The sequence below is a fragment of the Malurus melanocephalus genome, unplaced genomic scaffold, assembly GCF_030028575.1.
Source record: "Malurus melanocephalus ecotype Western Australia unplaced genomic scaffold, MMel_1.1 scaffold_58, whole genome shotgun sequence".
Lineage (NCBI taxonomy): Eukaryota > Metazoa > Chordata > Aves > Passeriformes > Maluridae > Malurus > Malurus melanocephalus.
Genome location: NW_026623290.1, coordinates 2,466,453 through 2,481,361, shown reverse-complemented (window position 1 = coordinate 2,481,361; position 14,909 = coordinate 2,466,453). Strand labels below are relative to the sequence as shown.

Sequence of the window (14,909 nt, the reverse complement as noted above, 5' to 3'; positions counted from 1 at the left end):
GTTTGGGGACAGTGACAGACACAGCAGGGTGAGAGCAGCAGCACAGCCTCACCTGCAGCACAAAACTGCCCAAATCCTTAAATGCTCCCTCCTCTCTGGCCTGGAATGGGGAGATGGGATGGCCAGGAATGGGACAGGAGCAGGGCACGGTGGAAATGCCAACAATGAAGAGCTGGCTCGGGATGGCACTACAGAAATGGGGCATGGCAGTGGCTGACAGGGAAATCCCAAACCTGCACTGCCCTGACTGCCCCAACAGAGCAGACATCACCTGAAAGGCAGCAGGAGTCCACAAGGAGAGAAGCAGTCCATGCTCTGAGGCCTCAGGTGTACTTACTTAAAAAAAACAAACCATAGACATGTGCTTCAAATTCTTCTAACAGTGCACTGCTAACTGCACAACCAAAATCTGTACATGGGAAGCCTTCTCCAGCAGTATAAAACCCACGACACACTGAGGAACTTATCTTTGCTGATGTCAGGAGGRAGAAAATTACTTTAAAACCCTTATTTTAAAAATTGAATTCAGGAAGTAAAATAACTTATAAATATACTTCGAGCAGTTGGGTAAAATAAAACAGAGGAACAGCATTTTTTTTTCAATTCATTATTCACTTTATGGAGAAATTTACAAAAATTTCAGAAGGACTGACATTTATCATGTCAAGCATCTTCTGTGCAGAGACACAAACTGCTCCCTCCCTCGAGATCAGCCCTTTTCAAACCCTGCACAGACAYTGAGCACTGTGTCAGTCACTGGGGCAGCATCCAGGCACCTCTCAGAGACACCAGGGAATTTTATAGTGAGGCAGCAGAGCTTTGCCTGTCCAGTTCCATCTGAGCAGCATTCTCGGAGAGAATAAACACCCATCTGTTGAGAAGAAGGTGTGTAAGCACAYGGTTTGCTCACCTAAGATGGTGTTTTCCTCATCTCTGGGGAGGAGGGATGAGGGTTTTGTTTGTTCTCAGTGTGGTTTGGTGAGGCAAGCACAGACCAGGGGATCTGAGCCTCTCCTGTACTGCAACTGCAGACATACAAAACTAAAAAAACAGTCCCTAGCCCCACCTGCACGTGGGGTAAGGATTGGTCCCAAATTTAGTGAGAGGAACAGTGAGAGGACCCTTCCTGGCTACTGAACACGGCATGAGGGTGTGGGAGGAGGGACAGCAGCACCACCAGACTGTGCCAGCCCTGTCCCTGTGCCACCCTCACACCAACCCTGTGTGGCCAGAACGGGCTGGGGCAGGGCTGCTGCTGCCCAGGACAGCATCCCATAAAGATGGATGGATGGATTCCCCATGCTGATGGGCACCAGGTCCCCACAGGCACAGCCCAGGCTTCCAAAGGAGCTATGACAAAGCTCAGCCTCATCCTTTCAGCTCCAAGAATCGCTGCACACATGGGAYCCTCTGGATGGGGCTGAGCCCTGGGGCTGGACCCTTTCCAGGTCCCTGATGKTYCCTGAATGTTCAGAAGCTGAGGGAAGCTGCCCCTTCCCCCTGTGCAGAGATTGGCCACCATCAGCCACCCTCAGAGGTTACTCCACACGCAGGAACTCGGGGCATCCTCTGCATTCCTTCTCYTCCCATCCCACAAGAAACAATCAGGATAAAAATCCTCACAATCCAACCTCTGCAGCTCATCGTGCACATGAAATACTGAACAAAGGGATTCCTGCCACATCTCTGCTCAGGACACAGGGCAGGTGACTCGCCCAAGAGGAAGGGGTTCACTTACCTCTGTGGGAAAGCATTCAGAGCAGGCACGAGTCCTCACCAAACTGGGTAAGCTGAAAATCCCATTTTTAACAGAATAGGGTTAACTGGGTTTAACAGAAGCATTTGCTTGGGAATCCAAGCAAAAATTCAAGTTATCACTGTGTATGCAGTGGACAATAGTCCAGTCAATATCTATTACCAACTCACTCTAAAAAAATTACACACTACAAAACCATCTCACTGCTTGCAGCAAGTGAGCTTGAATGATTTCCTAGTAACAGGCCACCACCCTGCACTGTTAAAATGTGAGGTTTCACAGTATAAAAAAGTACTTCACAGAAAGGAAATGCAGCTAATATAGAAAATGCCATCTGGATGTGTTTACAGTCATTTTTTAAGAGGCAATATTTTTTGGGAAAGCGAGAACAACAATAATTAAAGCAGCCAGTGAGAAATGTACAGGGTTATAGGCCTCAWTTCAGTGCAAAACCAGACTAATAGCTTATGTAAGTAAATGTTTGTTCTGAACAGAGAACCACCTGAATTAAAAGTAAGAACACCTATGTGAAGTGATGGAGACTCCCACGATATTCAAATCCTTCACATACATCATCAACCTTTTCAGTACACTCCAGAATGGACCCTTTGTAAAGGCAAAAGAAACCAGTACAGGAAATCACTTCATACAGCACAAGATATACAGAAAGTACCAAAATGTACACACATTCAAGTTTAAGTTAGAAAAGGCAGAGCTGAATCTCCTGGTGAGAGAGGCCTACATTATGTTGCTTAATCTCAACATTCAAAGTGACCTAAAAYCTACAAGAATCAAAGAAAACAGAATATTGTGTCTGCTTTCAGAAACTGAAGCTTAAAGCAAGGCATCGAAATTGAGCRGTAGGCACTGTAACGAGACACCACCTTACCTTTTCTCTGTTAGTCTTTGTTATTTTGTTATCTATTGAAAAATTACCATTCAAAGGAAATATTATGTATCATTCACATTCAAATAGTTGAGACTCAGAGATTTTTTTTTTTTTTTAAAACAAGCAAAATTTTTATCTCTGAGGTAGATGACAATAAAATAAAAATAAAAAATGGAGCTGTCAATAAACACTAACAGTGCTGGAGCTCCTCTGCTGGCACTGATGCACCCCAAAGAGGAGAGAGCAAGCTCTACACCACTATCTGAAACATGAGGAATGTATCTTCTGGTTTAGTAGCTTCTACAGAAATGCAACACAGAAAAAGCAGCGCCAAAATTACACTGAAATGGCCTTGGAGAAGAAGAGCTTCCATTTCTGCTTCGCGAGCTACTCAGAGAAGGGTGGAAACATGCCCAGGTCAGCGAAATCCTCGATGTTGTAATTGCCAGTGCCCTGTGTGGGATCCCCCGGCATCGGCAGCATGTCCTGCACGGGAGGAAAAATCACAGTGTCACTTGCAACACATTATCCACACACATTATTCCTGCTCATCTTTTCGGTGTAAAACCAAAAAAGGCCACGTTTAGATAAACAAGGTGCMAACCAGACCCTTGCAAGGTTTCTGTGCTGCTCTTTGCTGGGTTGTTTCTGAACAAGCGGTGGGACTTGAGCAGGGCAGAAGTTTTGGATTGCTCCTCTGAATAAAACACATTTGAGCTGCCTCCTCCTCCTCCCAGACTGAAACAGCTCCTCTTGGAATGGACAGCTACCCATGGAGAAAAGCAAACTCCCAGGTTTCACTGCATGGGGAGTATAAAATATCTCCCACCCTGGAGCTCCTGATGTAAGGATGGTTTGGGCAGCATCTCCCACCCTGGAGCTCCTGCTGTGTGAGGATGGGTTTGGGCAAAGTCCCAGCTCCTCCCCAGCCCTCTCTGGTGACCAGAGAAACCCCCAAGGCTGGACATCACCCCAGCTAACGAGATGCCCAAGCAGCTTCATGAATGCACAGAGGCAGAGGAAATAGCAGCAATTTCTCAGGAAAAATGGGATTTCGTGGTAATTGCTCTCACGTGTCTTGAGCCAAGTGAGGTCTCTGCAGGAGCCTTCAAAAAACACTCAACCTTTCCTCTCAGCTGGAGACTGAAGCCACAGGGAAAAGATATCCCTTGCTGGGAAAAGCAGAGTTTACTCTTGCTTTTCCTGTCAGTCCRTACAATAACAAGCTCTTACCGCAAAGCTAAGTCTTGCCAGGGATGGCTCATTATCCTCACAATAAAACAAAACCATAAAAACAAATAACAAAGCTCACGGGATCTGCTCTGTGAAAGAACAGCTGAGAGCTGCTGCACACTGGGAAGTTCCCCAGAAATAAAGATGGATCAAAATCCATCTGAGGTCTTCACAGCATCCCTGGCAATGTGGAGAGACTGTGAACACAACTGGCACGCTYTGAGCTGCCAGGGTGAGCCTTCATTTTCTGACCGAAACTTGGACTTATTTGATGTTTTCCCACATCCTCTCCCAGCCAAAGGGAAGCTGTAGCTGACCCCTCCTGTCTACATTTCCACCTCTGAAGGCATTTCTGCTGCTGGGCCTCTGTGGCAAAGTCCCCTCTTGAGTCTGCCTCTTTCCCTAAGCCCAGATAACCCAGGGCTGCCCTGGGCACGAACAATCCAAGCAATTCTCAGAGGCCTTAGAACTCAGCCAAGTTTCTGATCACATCCAGCTGTTATCCCAATTCCCTCCAAAGAGCTCACCTCCAAGAGTTCTGCACATGAGCCCAGCTCTCCTTYCATCCCATGATCATCCTTTGCACTACACGAGGAGTTTGGTAAAACACAAGGAAAAACCTGCTTGGAGCCACCAAACCATGCTCCACAGGAATAATCCTGACTATCCTTCTGGACTTTGCAGTTGTGCAGATGAACTCACTGTCCAAAGATAAGGAGCTGCCCCATTTCTAAACCTTTCTTGGGGCTCCAGCTGTCTTTCCTGCATTTATCTGCATTGTTCTCTTGCAAACTCATGTCTTCTTCATCTAATTTACAAACCATACAAGGACAGATTTKTTATTAGTCAACTTACAAAGTCCTGCTCTATAGTAGGGCTTCATTGTCTGTAGTCAAGGCTCAGAATTATATTTAATTAGGTAGTTGAAGATGATTGTTTATCACCTTTCTGGGATCTGAGTTAAACCTTAAAAAATCATTGGCCGCTATCTTCTATGCAGTATCAGACTCCTTTCCTGCTGGAACTATCAAAGAGAATGACACTGATATCAAATTGAACTTGAGATGTCAGAGGCCAGCACGGGATAAGAAAGACCCTCACTGGGGAATATTTCATGGGTTCTCTACAGAAGATGTAAGCCCTAAGTGTGGGGTGCAGAGAGAAGRGAAAACAGCATTTCACCTCAGCTGCTGTGGCAGAAACCCGAAGCACCTCAGCAAAGGGCAGCTGACAGAGAGCACAGCTATGGCACCACGCAGCAGGAGGGGACTGCTCCAGGCCCTGATCCTCGAGGGTCTCAGCTCTAAATCACAACTGAGCTGCTGTCAGAGGGACTGTGGGCTCACTGAACATTCCTTACCTGGAACACCTCGGTCTGGCTGGGCTGGGGGTGCGAGTGCTGGTCACTGCTCTGCTGGTTGTGGTGCTGGCTCTGCCACTGCGACCACACTTCAGATGGTCTGCCCTGGAACTGCCCACTGCTCTGGCCACCTTCAGCTGCAGGGGGAGGAAGGGCACAGGTCAGGGCAGCTCCTCCAAAACACCTGGATCTGCAAARGAGCCTYGGAGAAAGGTCTTGAGTGACACCAGCCCCAGGGGAAGGAAGGGCACAGGTCAGAGCAGCTCCTCCAAAACACCTGCCTGTTTTGGGGCATTGTCCATCAGCACCTGGATCTGCAAAGGAGCCYTGGAGAAAGGTCCTGAGTGATACCAACCCCAAGGGGAGGAACCTGGGGGAGTTTTGGCTGCACAGCCATGGCACTGAACTGCCCACAGCAAAATGCACAGACACAGCCAGCCAGGCACTGCAAACAATTTTCAAGCATTCATCCCTTTGTTTTTTAATTAATAATAAGGAGGTATTTTCCATTTCACTTAAAAACTTAACTCGAGCATCTGAATGCTCTTTCTCTTGCAAAGACTGAATTCTTGTGCAGTTTGCTGCTCATCTAAGAGGCATGAAACGAAAACCAGGAGTAAGAGACAGAAACACTATGATCAACAGACAACAGCCYTGCTGATTAAATACAGGCATTGCTGGACTCTCTTGTCCTCCAATGATACAGCTGTAAAATGATTTATTTAATATGCAGTTCATAGCAAATCATCCTGTCAATATGGTGTACTTTCCAAAAAGCACGAGGCCATCTACTTTTAATAGAGTGACATGAATAGCAAAGATTTATGGTAAAGACACTTAAAATTATGATTTCAAGGAGATGAATTTCTTCTAAATAGTAAAAAAGCACGTTGCCACACACTAATTTGGTTACCTATTACACATACATTTTTCGTGAGTACAGWAACAGATTACAGTTAAGGAGGACTCATTTTACCCTGCATTTCTACAGACTGACACTGAATTATAATATTTTTGGATAATTTTCCATTCATTAATTACAATATCTCCTAAGAATTAGTATTTTTGAAAGTTTGCCACCAGGTTTATGCTTTTCCTTGAAACATTTCCTCTTCTTTTTATTTTTTTTTTTTAATGTTTTTCTGTATAACTGCTCCAGTTATTTTTGCCTGTTTCCCTCTCCCAGCAGAGGATCAAGCTGTGATTGTCTGGTTTTTCCTGATGGCCAGCATCCCCTGCCAAGGGTGCCAACTCCCACACCTGTGCTATGCCAAGGCTTTGAGAGCCAGACTCAACCACGTCAAATCAGCCACTACTCATGGATGGCTTCAGAAAATACCAAAACACTTGATTAACCCAGGCCCTTTGGCTACCAGCTAAGCCATGCAAAACAGATAAAGAGAATGTTTTACAGGAAAATAAACAGGCTGCAGTGAAGCATGTCTATCACATCCAAAGGAGATGATTACAGCTCTTCCCTTACTGACATTAYCACAACCAGTAACTCAGCTGACTCAAAAAACCCCGCAGACATTTTTAAGGGCCAAAATAAAATTCCTCCAAGTTACCCTTTAAAATCAAGCTGCAAACTTGTTTGGGTTTAATTTTTTTTTTCCCCTCAGAACAATACTTTGACACGAAGTGAGTGAAGTAAATGCTGCTTGTTTCCAGCAGCACAGCTCGTGCCAGCCGGCGGCCGAAGCCGTCTCCGCTGTGTTATTAATAGCACCCAAACTGATGTAGGTCAGGAGATGTTTCTCATTAAGGGAAAAGGGTTCTTGCCAAGGAGCTTAAGCCTGAAATACAAGGCTATCTCATAAACAAATGTGCAATGCCTGGTGGAAATGGAAATGGAGGCAGGAATGAGCCGTGTGGGAAGAGCTCCATSTCCGTGCCCTTTTTGCCAGATCTGCTCCCCAGGGACGGGGGAAAACAAAACACATCAGCACACTGCTACCTGGGCTTTTTGGGATTGCACATTAGTATCAGCTAGTGGATTTTTTTATGAAAACCACCGTATTTTTTACTTTTGAATATTATTTTTCTGGTGGAGTGCAGAAAACTTACAAAGGGGTTACCTACTGGGTCATGGTCTGGAAGCCACTAAATTAGAATGTAATAGGAAAAGAAAACCACTTCAAAACATGGCACCTACTCTGATTACGTTAGTAGCAGTGGGGGTACAAAATAAATCCTGTTTCCAGCCAAACTCCAACATGCAATCTCTGAGCAAGAGGACATTGTCATGAAGAAGGTAAAAAATGAAGAAAAAAAAAAGCAAATGTGTACCTTTTAAAAAAGAAATTGAACAAGCTGACCACAATTTGGGAGGATGGTTAGTAGTGATACAAGCAAATTCTGAACATTTCAGGATGTCATTTACTGGGAAAATTATAAAAAAGTTCCATCATGGCACAAAATGACACAAAATTCTGAGGTGTGTTGGATGCAGCACGGAGGGAACAGCTCAGCTCTGTCCTCTCTACTCAGCAGCAAAAAGCAAAACCCTCTCACCACCTGGACTTTCTGACCCACCAAAAGGACAGGCTGGAGGAATTCTGCTGAATGCTGATGAGTTTTATTTGTGTGTTAGCTCGTTTAGGACTTACCAAAGGCTGCACTTCTGTTTGCTAGGCTGGAGTAGGCGTTGCCACTGGGAGAGGAGGTGGCAGGGCTGGACAGAGGGCTGTAGGACGAGGGATCTGCTGGGTACGAGTGACTTGTCCCAATTCCAAAGGGAGACGACTGAGCCTTGCCAGACTGAGATGCAATTTGCTGAGGAAGAAAGGGTGAAAGAAGGAAGAGGTTTTATTGTTGAGGAACAGCACTGCAAAATCCTTTTTACAACATAAAGAGAAGATAAATAAACTCTGTGGATGCCAACAGGCACGATTTTCCTGTCTCAGCCTTATTTCATTTCTATCCCAGCCCAGCTCACTGCTGCAGAAGGAACACAACAGGCTATAAACCAAACTTACAGCTCTCCTGCTGATTAGCTCACATGTACTCTGTATCAGAGCTGCTTGGAAAACCAGGATTTCCTTCACCACTGTTATGAGGATTAATCTCAAACCGAACAAGTATAGAGTATTCACCTTTATTTGCCAGGTGAATTGATTTTGCAGTGCCACAGTAAAATCAGTTACCTGAATGCTTTGCAGGACACATGCAGGTGTCAGAGTCTCCAGTGCTTGGCACTAAATGGCCAAAGAAGTTTCAAATCTAATGAGCTGCTTTCCCTCCCTGCCTATGAAATAGAGGCAGCAGTGATTCTGCCTTGGAAAAGGCTTGGAAGGGTGAATCACCAGACCCTGGGAGAAGGGAACAAACAGTCTAACACTGCTTTAATTGGGCAGCTGAGTTAATTCAAAGGTAGTAAAACCCAGCTTGCTGTCACTTCACCTGCTAATGGCTCTGTCACAGATCTCCCAGGATGTCACACAAATGATTAAACACTGCAGAGGCTGATTTGAGACATGTACAGCTTGTGTACTGAGACTAAAGGGTGAAGAGTTCCCTCCAAAGCCATGTGCTAATGGATCCTGCTACAGACAGCATCTGATTATAAACCATGTCCCACACAGTGAACAGCCCAGCAATCCCAAAAAAAAATCACTGCATAACCAATCCCAGCAAGAGAAATTCAAGGTGATGACATCTCTGGATATCTGCAATGATTTGTTACTGGCAATTAATGCAAATTAAGCTGTTCTTCCCTGGAAGAGGGGAAGGGGAAAGGRGCTGAATCTGTTCCTGGATTTGCACTTGTCCCTTCTGCCCACCCAGGATGGTGGGTGACACTGCTGGGTGCAAGGTCCTGGTCCAACAAAGATTTAATTCACAGGTTTGATACTAAAGCAGAAGATCTGCTYTTTTTCCTTCATCCAGGGCACACASGAAACAAATTCAGGACAAGACCTTGCACTGGGATATGGGTCAGCACAAAAGGGACACCAYCCCAAAGTGGGTGCAGTGACACGTGGGGCAGCAATGAGGCACCARTTCCCCCCCAAAACACAAATTAATTACAGCCAGGGTTCACCAACTCCTTTGTGAAAAGCACAGAGATTGCAAAYCTTGTAAATAAAGCTGAAATGAATACCTGTCCTGGGAAAGGAGGGCGATTTCCTGTCCAGGCCACCTGGCCCTGGTTCAGCTGTCGGGATATCTGGCTCAGGTTCTGCCCACTGGAGGATGARGACTGGATGTCATTGACACCAGGCACGTGAACCACAGAGGAACTGAGGGTGTAGAGCACAAACAGAGCTCAGCTGTAGCTTTGGAGCTGTGTTCCCAAAGCACAAATCGTATTCCAGACACAGAAATACTGACAATACATTCAAACTATCTGGATAAAAAATGACTGAATGCCATCACAAAACTACGGAGAATATTGGCATTCTGAAATGTCAGTTCTAATAGACACAGCGGGCAAAATTATTTTGAATTAGACTTCAGTGATCTCTTGGAAAGGGCTTCTGAGAGTAGTAAGTCCCACAGTGCATGCACACTTCTAATTTAACATTTAACACATTAAAAATCCTGCTTGAAGAGGCTATTCAAGGWGGTACTTCATCGTAAATTTGTGCTCAAAGTCAACAGTATTTAAGCACTTGCTTAAATGACATTTTAAATGAAGATGGGCACAAAAAATGTTGCTTATAAGCACTTTGTTATTTGTTTCCTGCCTAGGAAATGAAGAAGTAGGTGCTATTTATTAAAAATACAGGCTTTGAATTCCTTTTTTCACCAACTGATGCTAAAGAAGAACAGGCAGTTATATACCCAGGCAAAAGAATAACCAAGACAGGAAGTTAAACTCATATAGTAACTTTGGAGCACTAGTAGTAAAAAGAAATAATATTTTTAAGGAACTTTTTTATATGCTAGCTGTTTTCTAATTAATGAATTTCACGGGAGAGAAATACCCAGAAATTCCTAATAATAAGAAAAATTTAATGAAAGAACTGCTCCACTTCACCATTTCATTCTCACAGATGTCTTGAACAACGGAATCTGCACAATCACACACTGTGACTGTACTTTTATATATAAAAACATTTTTTACATGTCATATATAAATGAATATAAATGAAGACAGCACACAAAACCACTTTTGTGCATCCACTGAAACAGCTTGTTCTTTTCTCCAGTTCYTTCCCTACTGTTTATTTGCACAATCTTACAGAGAAAGAAGASAGCAGATTGGGAAAAGAAGTAAACAAGGCCCAAACAGAGAGAAAACAGGAATTTGAATCCTTGGAGAAAGCTGACAGAACCCTCCCAGAGTGTAACCAAAACGTGGCAGGCATTTGAATATGGGAGTTGTTATCCTGGCCTTCTTACGCTGCCTAAAAGGAAAGTGTATGTTTAGAAATTCTTTGTAGAGTTTTTCTAATTTAAAAAAAATATATTWTATTTTTATTTTTTACTATCACAGTCTCCAAAGAGGGAAATGTAGACCAGAAAGTCCATCCAAATCTGGCTGCTGGGGAGGGTTGGCAAATCCTTCTCAGCTGGACTGGCAAGTCCCACAATCTAAGGAGCTTGGGCTGGATCTGGAACATTTCCTTTGAAACCAGAATTCTGCAGAATTGTGCCTAAAGGCTGCCCAGGCTCTGCCTGCACGAGCCAGGCTGGAGAGTGTTCAAAAAGGACACTTCAGGGAGAGTGGAAATGCTGGCAGAAATGCAAACCATTACTCCATGTAACAGAACAGCAGCAGGAAAAAAGCTACAGTTAAACATCAGGAATTAGCACAGGAAACCAACAGGACACACGCCAAACCCCAAGATGGCAAGTCAGCCACCCAGTCATTCACAATATCCAATTAAAAGGCATTTTAATTTACTCTCCTATCTCCCCAAGTTATGCTTGGTTTTAATTTGACAAAACACTCCCATGGATCTTATTTCTCCCCACTGAGATTACGAGCAATTACAACTTTAGGAACACATTGGTTTAAATAAAATCAGTGTTTGCCAATGTTTTCCAGMTCCTGGAACTGAGGAACATCTGAATGGCTGTTCCTTCACTTTCACAGCCTTGGTTGGTCTGTGCAGAACAAAATTCCAGTGAGACAGTGGTGATACCACCAGCACTAAGGTAAATACAACTGCTCTTACCACTCTCCAAAAGTGACTGGAAATGAAGACAAACTTCAGATTAGGCAGATTAAACCTGTATTGCCAGCTGGKAGGCAATGACACACACTCAGAATAACTCAAAAATCACCAGCAGTGAAGTGTGCAAAGAGTAAAACACATTAATAAAAAAATGTAAAGAAAGTTCTTGCACCTCGGGTTGGTTTTGTTTCCACCAGACTGAAAGGGGACAGTCCCCCACACTCAGAAACTGAAAAGGGGAGAGTCCCTCACACTCAGAAAGTGATCCCCACAGTTTCTGGAATAATCACCTGAAAGTCTTTCCMGAGTGTCCTGGCTGAAATGGGCTTCCTTGTGAGTAAAGCTGCTGATTTCCTGCTGTGGATGCAGAAGCCATCATTTTTTTATCTGCTACAAGAGAAACACAAATCACAGAAAAAAATATTAATTTAGGGAATGAGATAACGAAGGAAATATTATTCAGAGACAATTACAATGAAGTTTTCTTTCCTTCTTCAAGCTTCATGAAGGAGCCCTGTGGAACACATTAGGAATGACACAAAATTCAGTGTGGAACCAAGTCACATCAAATTCCCTCACAGGAACCTTGGAGAGGGATTGGGGATGCCACTGATGCAAACTGTCATTGCTTGTCCTTTGTAATGCAGAAATTGCTCACTGGCTATCTACAGAAACCAAGGCTGGGCTGCAAAACTGAATATTAAAAAAAAAAATATTGTCATATTAAAAAAAACAAAACAGGGAGAAATGGGGACAAGGTCTAGAGAAGGCTGTGCATACAGTAGGAAGAATTGAGAATGGGATGGGATATCCATCTATCTGAGAAGAAGGACAGAAGACWTTGTCTTTTTCTGCAATAATGTCATTCTTGCATGAGATGTCCCATTTCCTAAGGCCACCCTTTGCAGGGACACCAAACTCTCAGGGCTGGAAGAGACCGAGCCAAAATCCTGCGGGTGCTTTAGATATTTGAGAACAACTCACCAGAAAAATTGAGAGTGCCCCAAATGAACTGGAATTMCTCCAGTGCAGCAGAGTTGCCATGGCAGCTACCAGGGTCTGTGCCACAGGATGAGGCCAAGACAAAGGGAACAGCAAAACTAAAAGCAAGCAGCTCATTCTCCTTCCTGAGTTACCCTGAATGCTCTTTGGCCTCTCAATCTGGCCCACATCTCTCCCAGCTCTATTCCTACTCAAGGCCTCACACAATTCTCTTCTCTCACCTTTGCTACAGCACTGATTTTTTTTTTTTTAATTGGTGTGCTTTACCTGCTTCTCTCTAAACTACACCACTGGACTGGTCAGTGATGTCTTCTCCCAGCAGGACCAGAATTTCCAACGTTTCTGCCTCTAGACTGGATCTCTTTCTAAGAACTGCATCATCCTGTGCTTGAATCAGTAAAGTCAGGCTTCCTCTCCCAGCTTTTGGGGTTTTAATTCTGTGTGGCCACTACCTGCAATTATAGGAGCAATTTCCTATAATTTTTTTTTCCCAAATTTTTACAGAACGAGCTCGGGTATCAACATAATGCAAATGTCTGGCAGGCAGCGTGCAGGCTTGTCAATATTGCTTTTGGACAGGATATCCYATCCCTAACTGAGAACCATCCTTTATCATCCAGAGGAGACCTTGATCACAGCCCCCACGAGAAATTCAGGGAGGGAGAATGTCCCAAAAAAAGCACAGCCTGGAAATTGATAAAAATGAAGAGAGAAATGGCATTTCCAAGAACACGACCTCGCAGCCACCTCACAGCTTGCGACAGCCTTCACCACAAACAGCAAGAGCTGCCTGAACCACAGCCAACAAGGCAGCCAAAAAGCAAGATGTTCTTGCTTGGAAAAATACATTCTGGTGTTTAGGGTTGGATTCTTGCTACCTTCTAATGGACCCTTTTATGGCCTCAGCTGTTGAATTCACTGTTAGAATAAACAGACGAGCACGAACAGCAACAGCAGAGAAGTCCCAGCACCAGGAGGATGGATARTTGTAACTGCAGTTACAATTTCTTCTGCATTTGAAAAAGCCAACCCAGAGCTAAGAAACCAACAGAGTGGGGTCACCTTCCAACACCCCTGCAGTCAGACCCTGTGGGTCGTTTCCTCCGTGCGCTGCGTGACGCTTGCACATTGATTTATTTAAAACAAATGGAAAAATTCCTCTTTTTTTCAGCAGGGATGGTTAAGAACAATAAACAACCAAGGAATTCCTYCACAAGCAGTGGAATTAATGAGCCTGGTTTGCTATGGATATATTTTGGGTGATCCCTTCAGCTGCCAGTCTGAGTGATTTCTGTCTGTTGGGGCAACAGGCAGCTCAGGATGGGGATGCTTTGAGACAGCTCTGACAAGGTGGCTGTCACCTCTTGGAACAGAGCTGGGAAATCCTTCAGTGACAGCATTAGTAACCACTCTGTCCTCACTTTTTGTAATTTCCAAGGAATACAGAACAACATTCTGCTCCYGAGACTCCTATCACTCTTAGAAGAACTTGCTAAAAAATTTAAAAGTTGTGGGAAAAAGAGCAAGGACTCCTCAGAGCAGGTAACATGACTGGAGATGCCTCAATTGATGAGAAAATAAGTGTCACTGCATTTCAAGGCAGTACATGCATCTGAAAGCATCGATACAAAAGCTGGTGATCTGACAAAAATCTGCAGSCTACCTTAAGGCTGTATGGTAACTTTCTTAATCTATCCTATCTGGAGAAATGAATTTGTCTGGAGAAATGAATTTGTTTATGCCATTTAAGAAAGAAAATATATATTTAGAAATGGAAAGTTCTGTTCAGTATATTWAATATCTAGAGCACTGCCTACAGTGTCCCTGTGAAATTAAGAGAATCAGAACCAGGTGGCTCTGGTGACACAAAACCCATCATTTCCTCCTTGAATTTACTCCTATCATCTTTAGGGCAACACCAACTAATCAGAAATGCTARGAAATGTCCCAAAGACTTAGAAAATTCCCTGCCTCATTGCAGTTTCTCTTCATTCTCTTGAAGCTGTGTTCCACATCATGTAACCAAGCTTAACACAGTATTAAAAATTAAACATCAGGGACATTCACTTACAAGCAGTTATTCCAGCAAACATCTCAGCAAATCTAGGATCTCTCTCTTGGGAGAAGATAGCATCAGGCTTTTCCACAGACTTTCCACCCTCGTGAACATTGGCTGGTATACTTGGAACAGGCACCTGTTGAGACACACAGAGCAAGGTAATTCCCTCTAACATGAATTCAGGGACAGTCACAATGTACTTTCAGTTCTGCTGAAATCTGCTGCTGTTTTACATTTTAAATGATCAGAGGCACAAAAAGAAAAATCTGAGAAATTTCACCTGAGATAAGTCATAGGATGACAGCCCATCTCTTTGATGTACTTCGAGTTCTGCTTGCTGCTGCTGGAGCTGTCTGCAAGGGARACAAAATGACTTTCTTAGAAAAACCAATTAAGATACAAAAAGGAATAGTCACRGTCTCCTGTTTTATACAGGTGATTTACCAAATCCTTTCCTGTGAGATCCATCTGTTTTTACAGCTTTC

The 14,909-nt window shown here is 43.9% G+C and overlaps 1 protein-coding gene across 2 annotated transcripts in view; it reads right to left on the bottom strand.

The window, feature by feature from the left end:
• Window positions 1-553: 553 nt before the first annotated feature.
• ARNT2 (aryl hydrocarbon receptor nuclear translocator 2) overlaps window positions 554-14,909 on the bottom strand; it is an 85,233-nt gene continuing 70,877 nt past the window's right edge. Inside the window, exons 13-19 of one of the 2 annotated variants that reach the window (XM_057365858.1) lie at window positions 14,705-14,777; window positions 14,437-14,560; window positions 11,654-11,753; window positions 9,341-9,479; window positions 7,848-8,013; window positions 5,239-5,375; window positions 554-3,131 (exon numbers count right to left, since the gene is read on the bottom strand). In XM_057365858.1, coding sequence (XP_057221841.1) covers window positions 3,033-3,131; window positions 5,239-5,375; window positions 7,848-8,013; window positions 9,341-9,479; window positions 11,654-11,753; window positions 14,437-14,560; window positions 14,705-14,777 — 838 coding nt within the window. In that variant the 3' untranslated portion in view covers window positions 554-3,032. The remainder of the gene's footprint in view (window positions 3,132-5,238; window positions 5,376-7,847; window positions 8,014-9,340; window positions 9,480-11,653; window positions 11,754-14,436; window positions 14,561-14,704; window positions 14,778-14,909) is intronic. The other variant, XM_057365857.1, reaches the window with a different exon arrangement.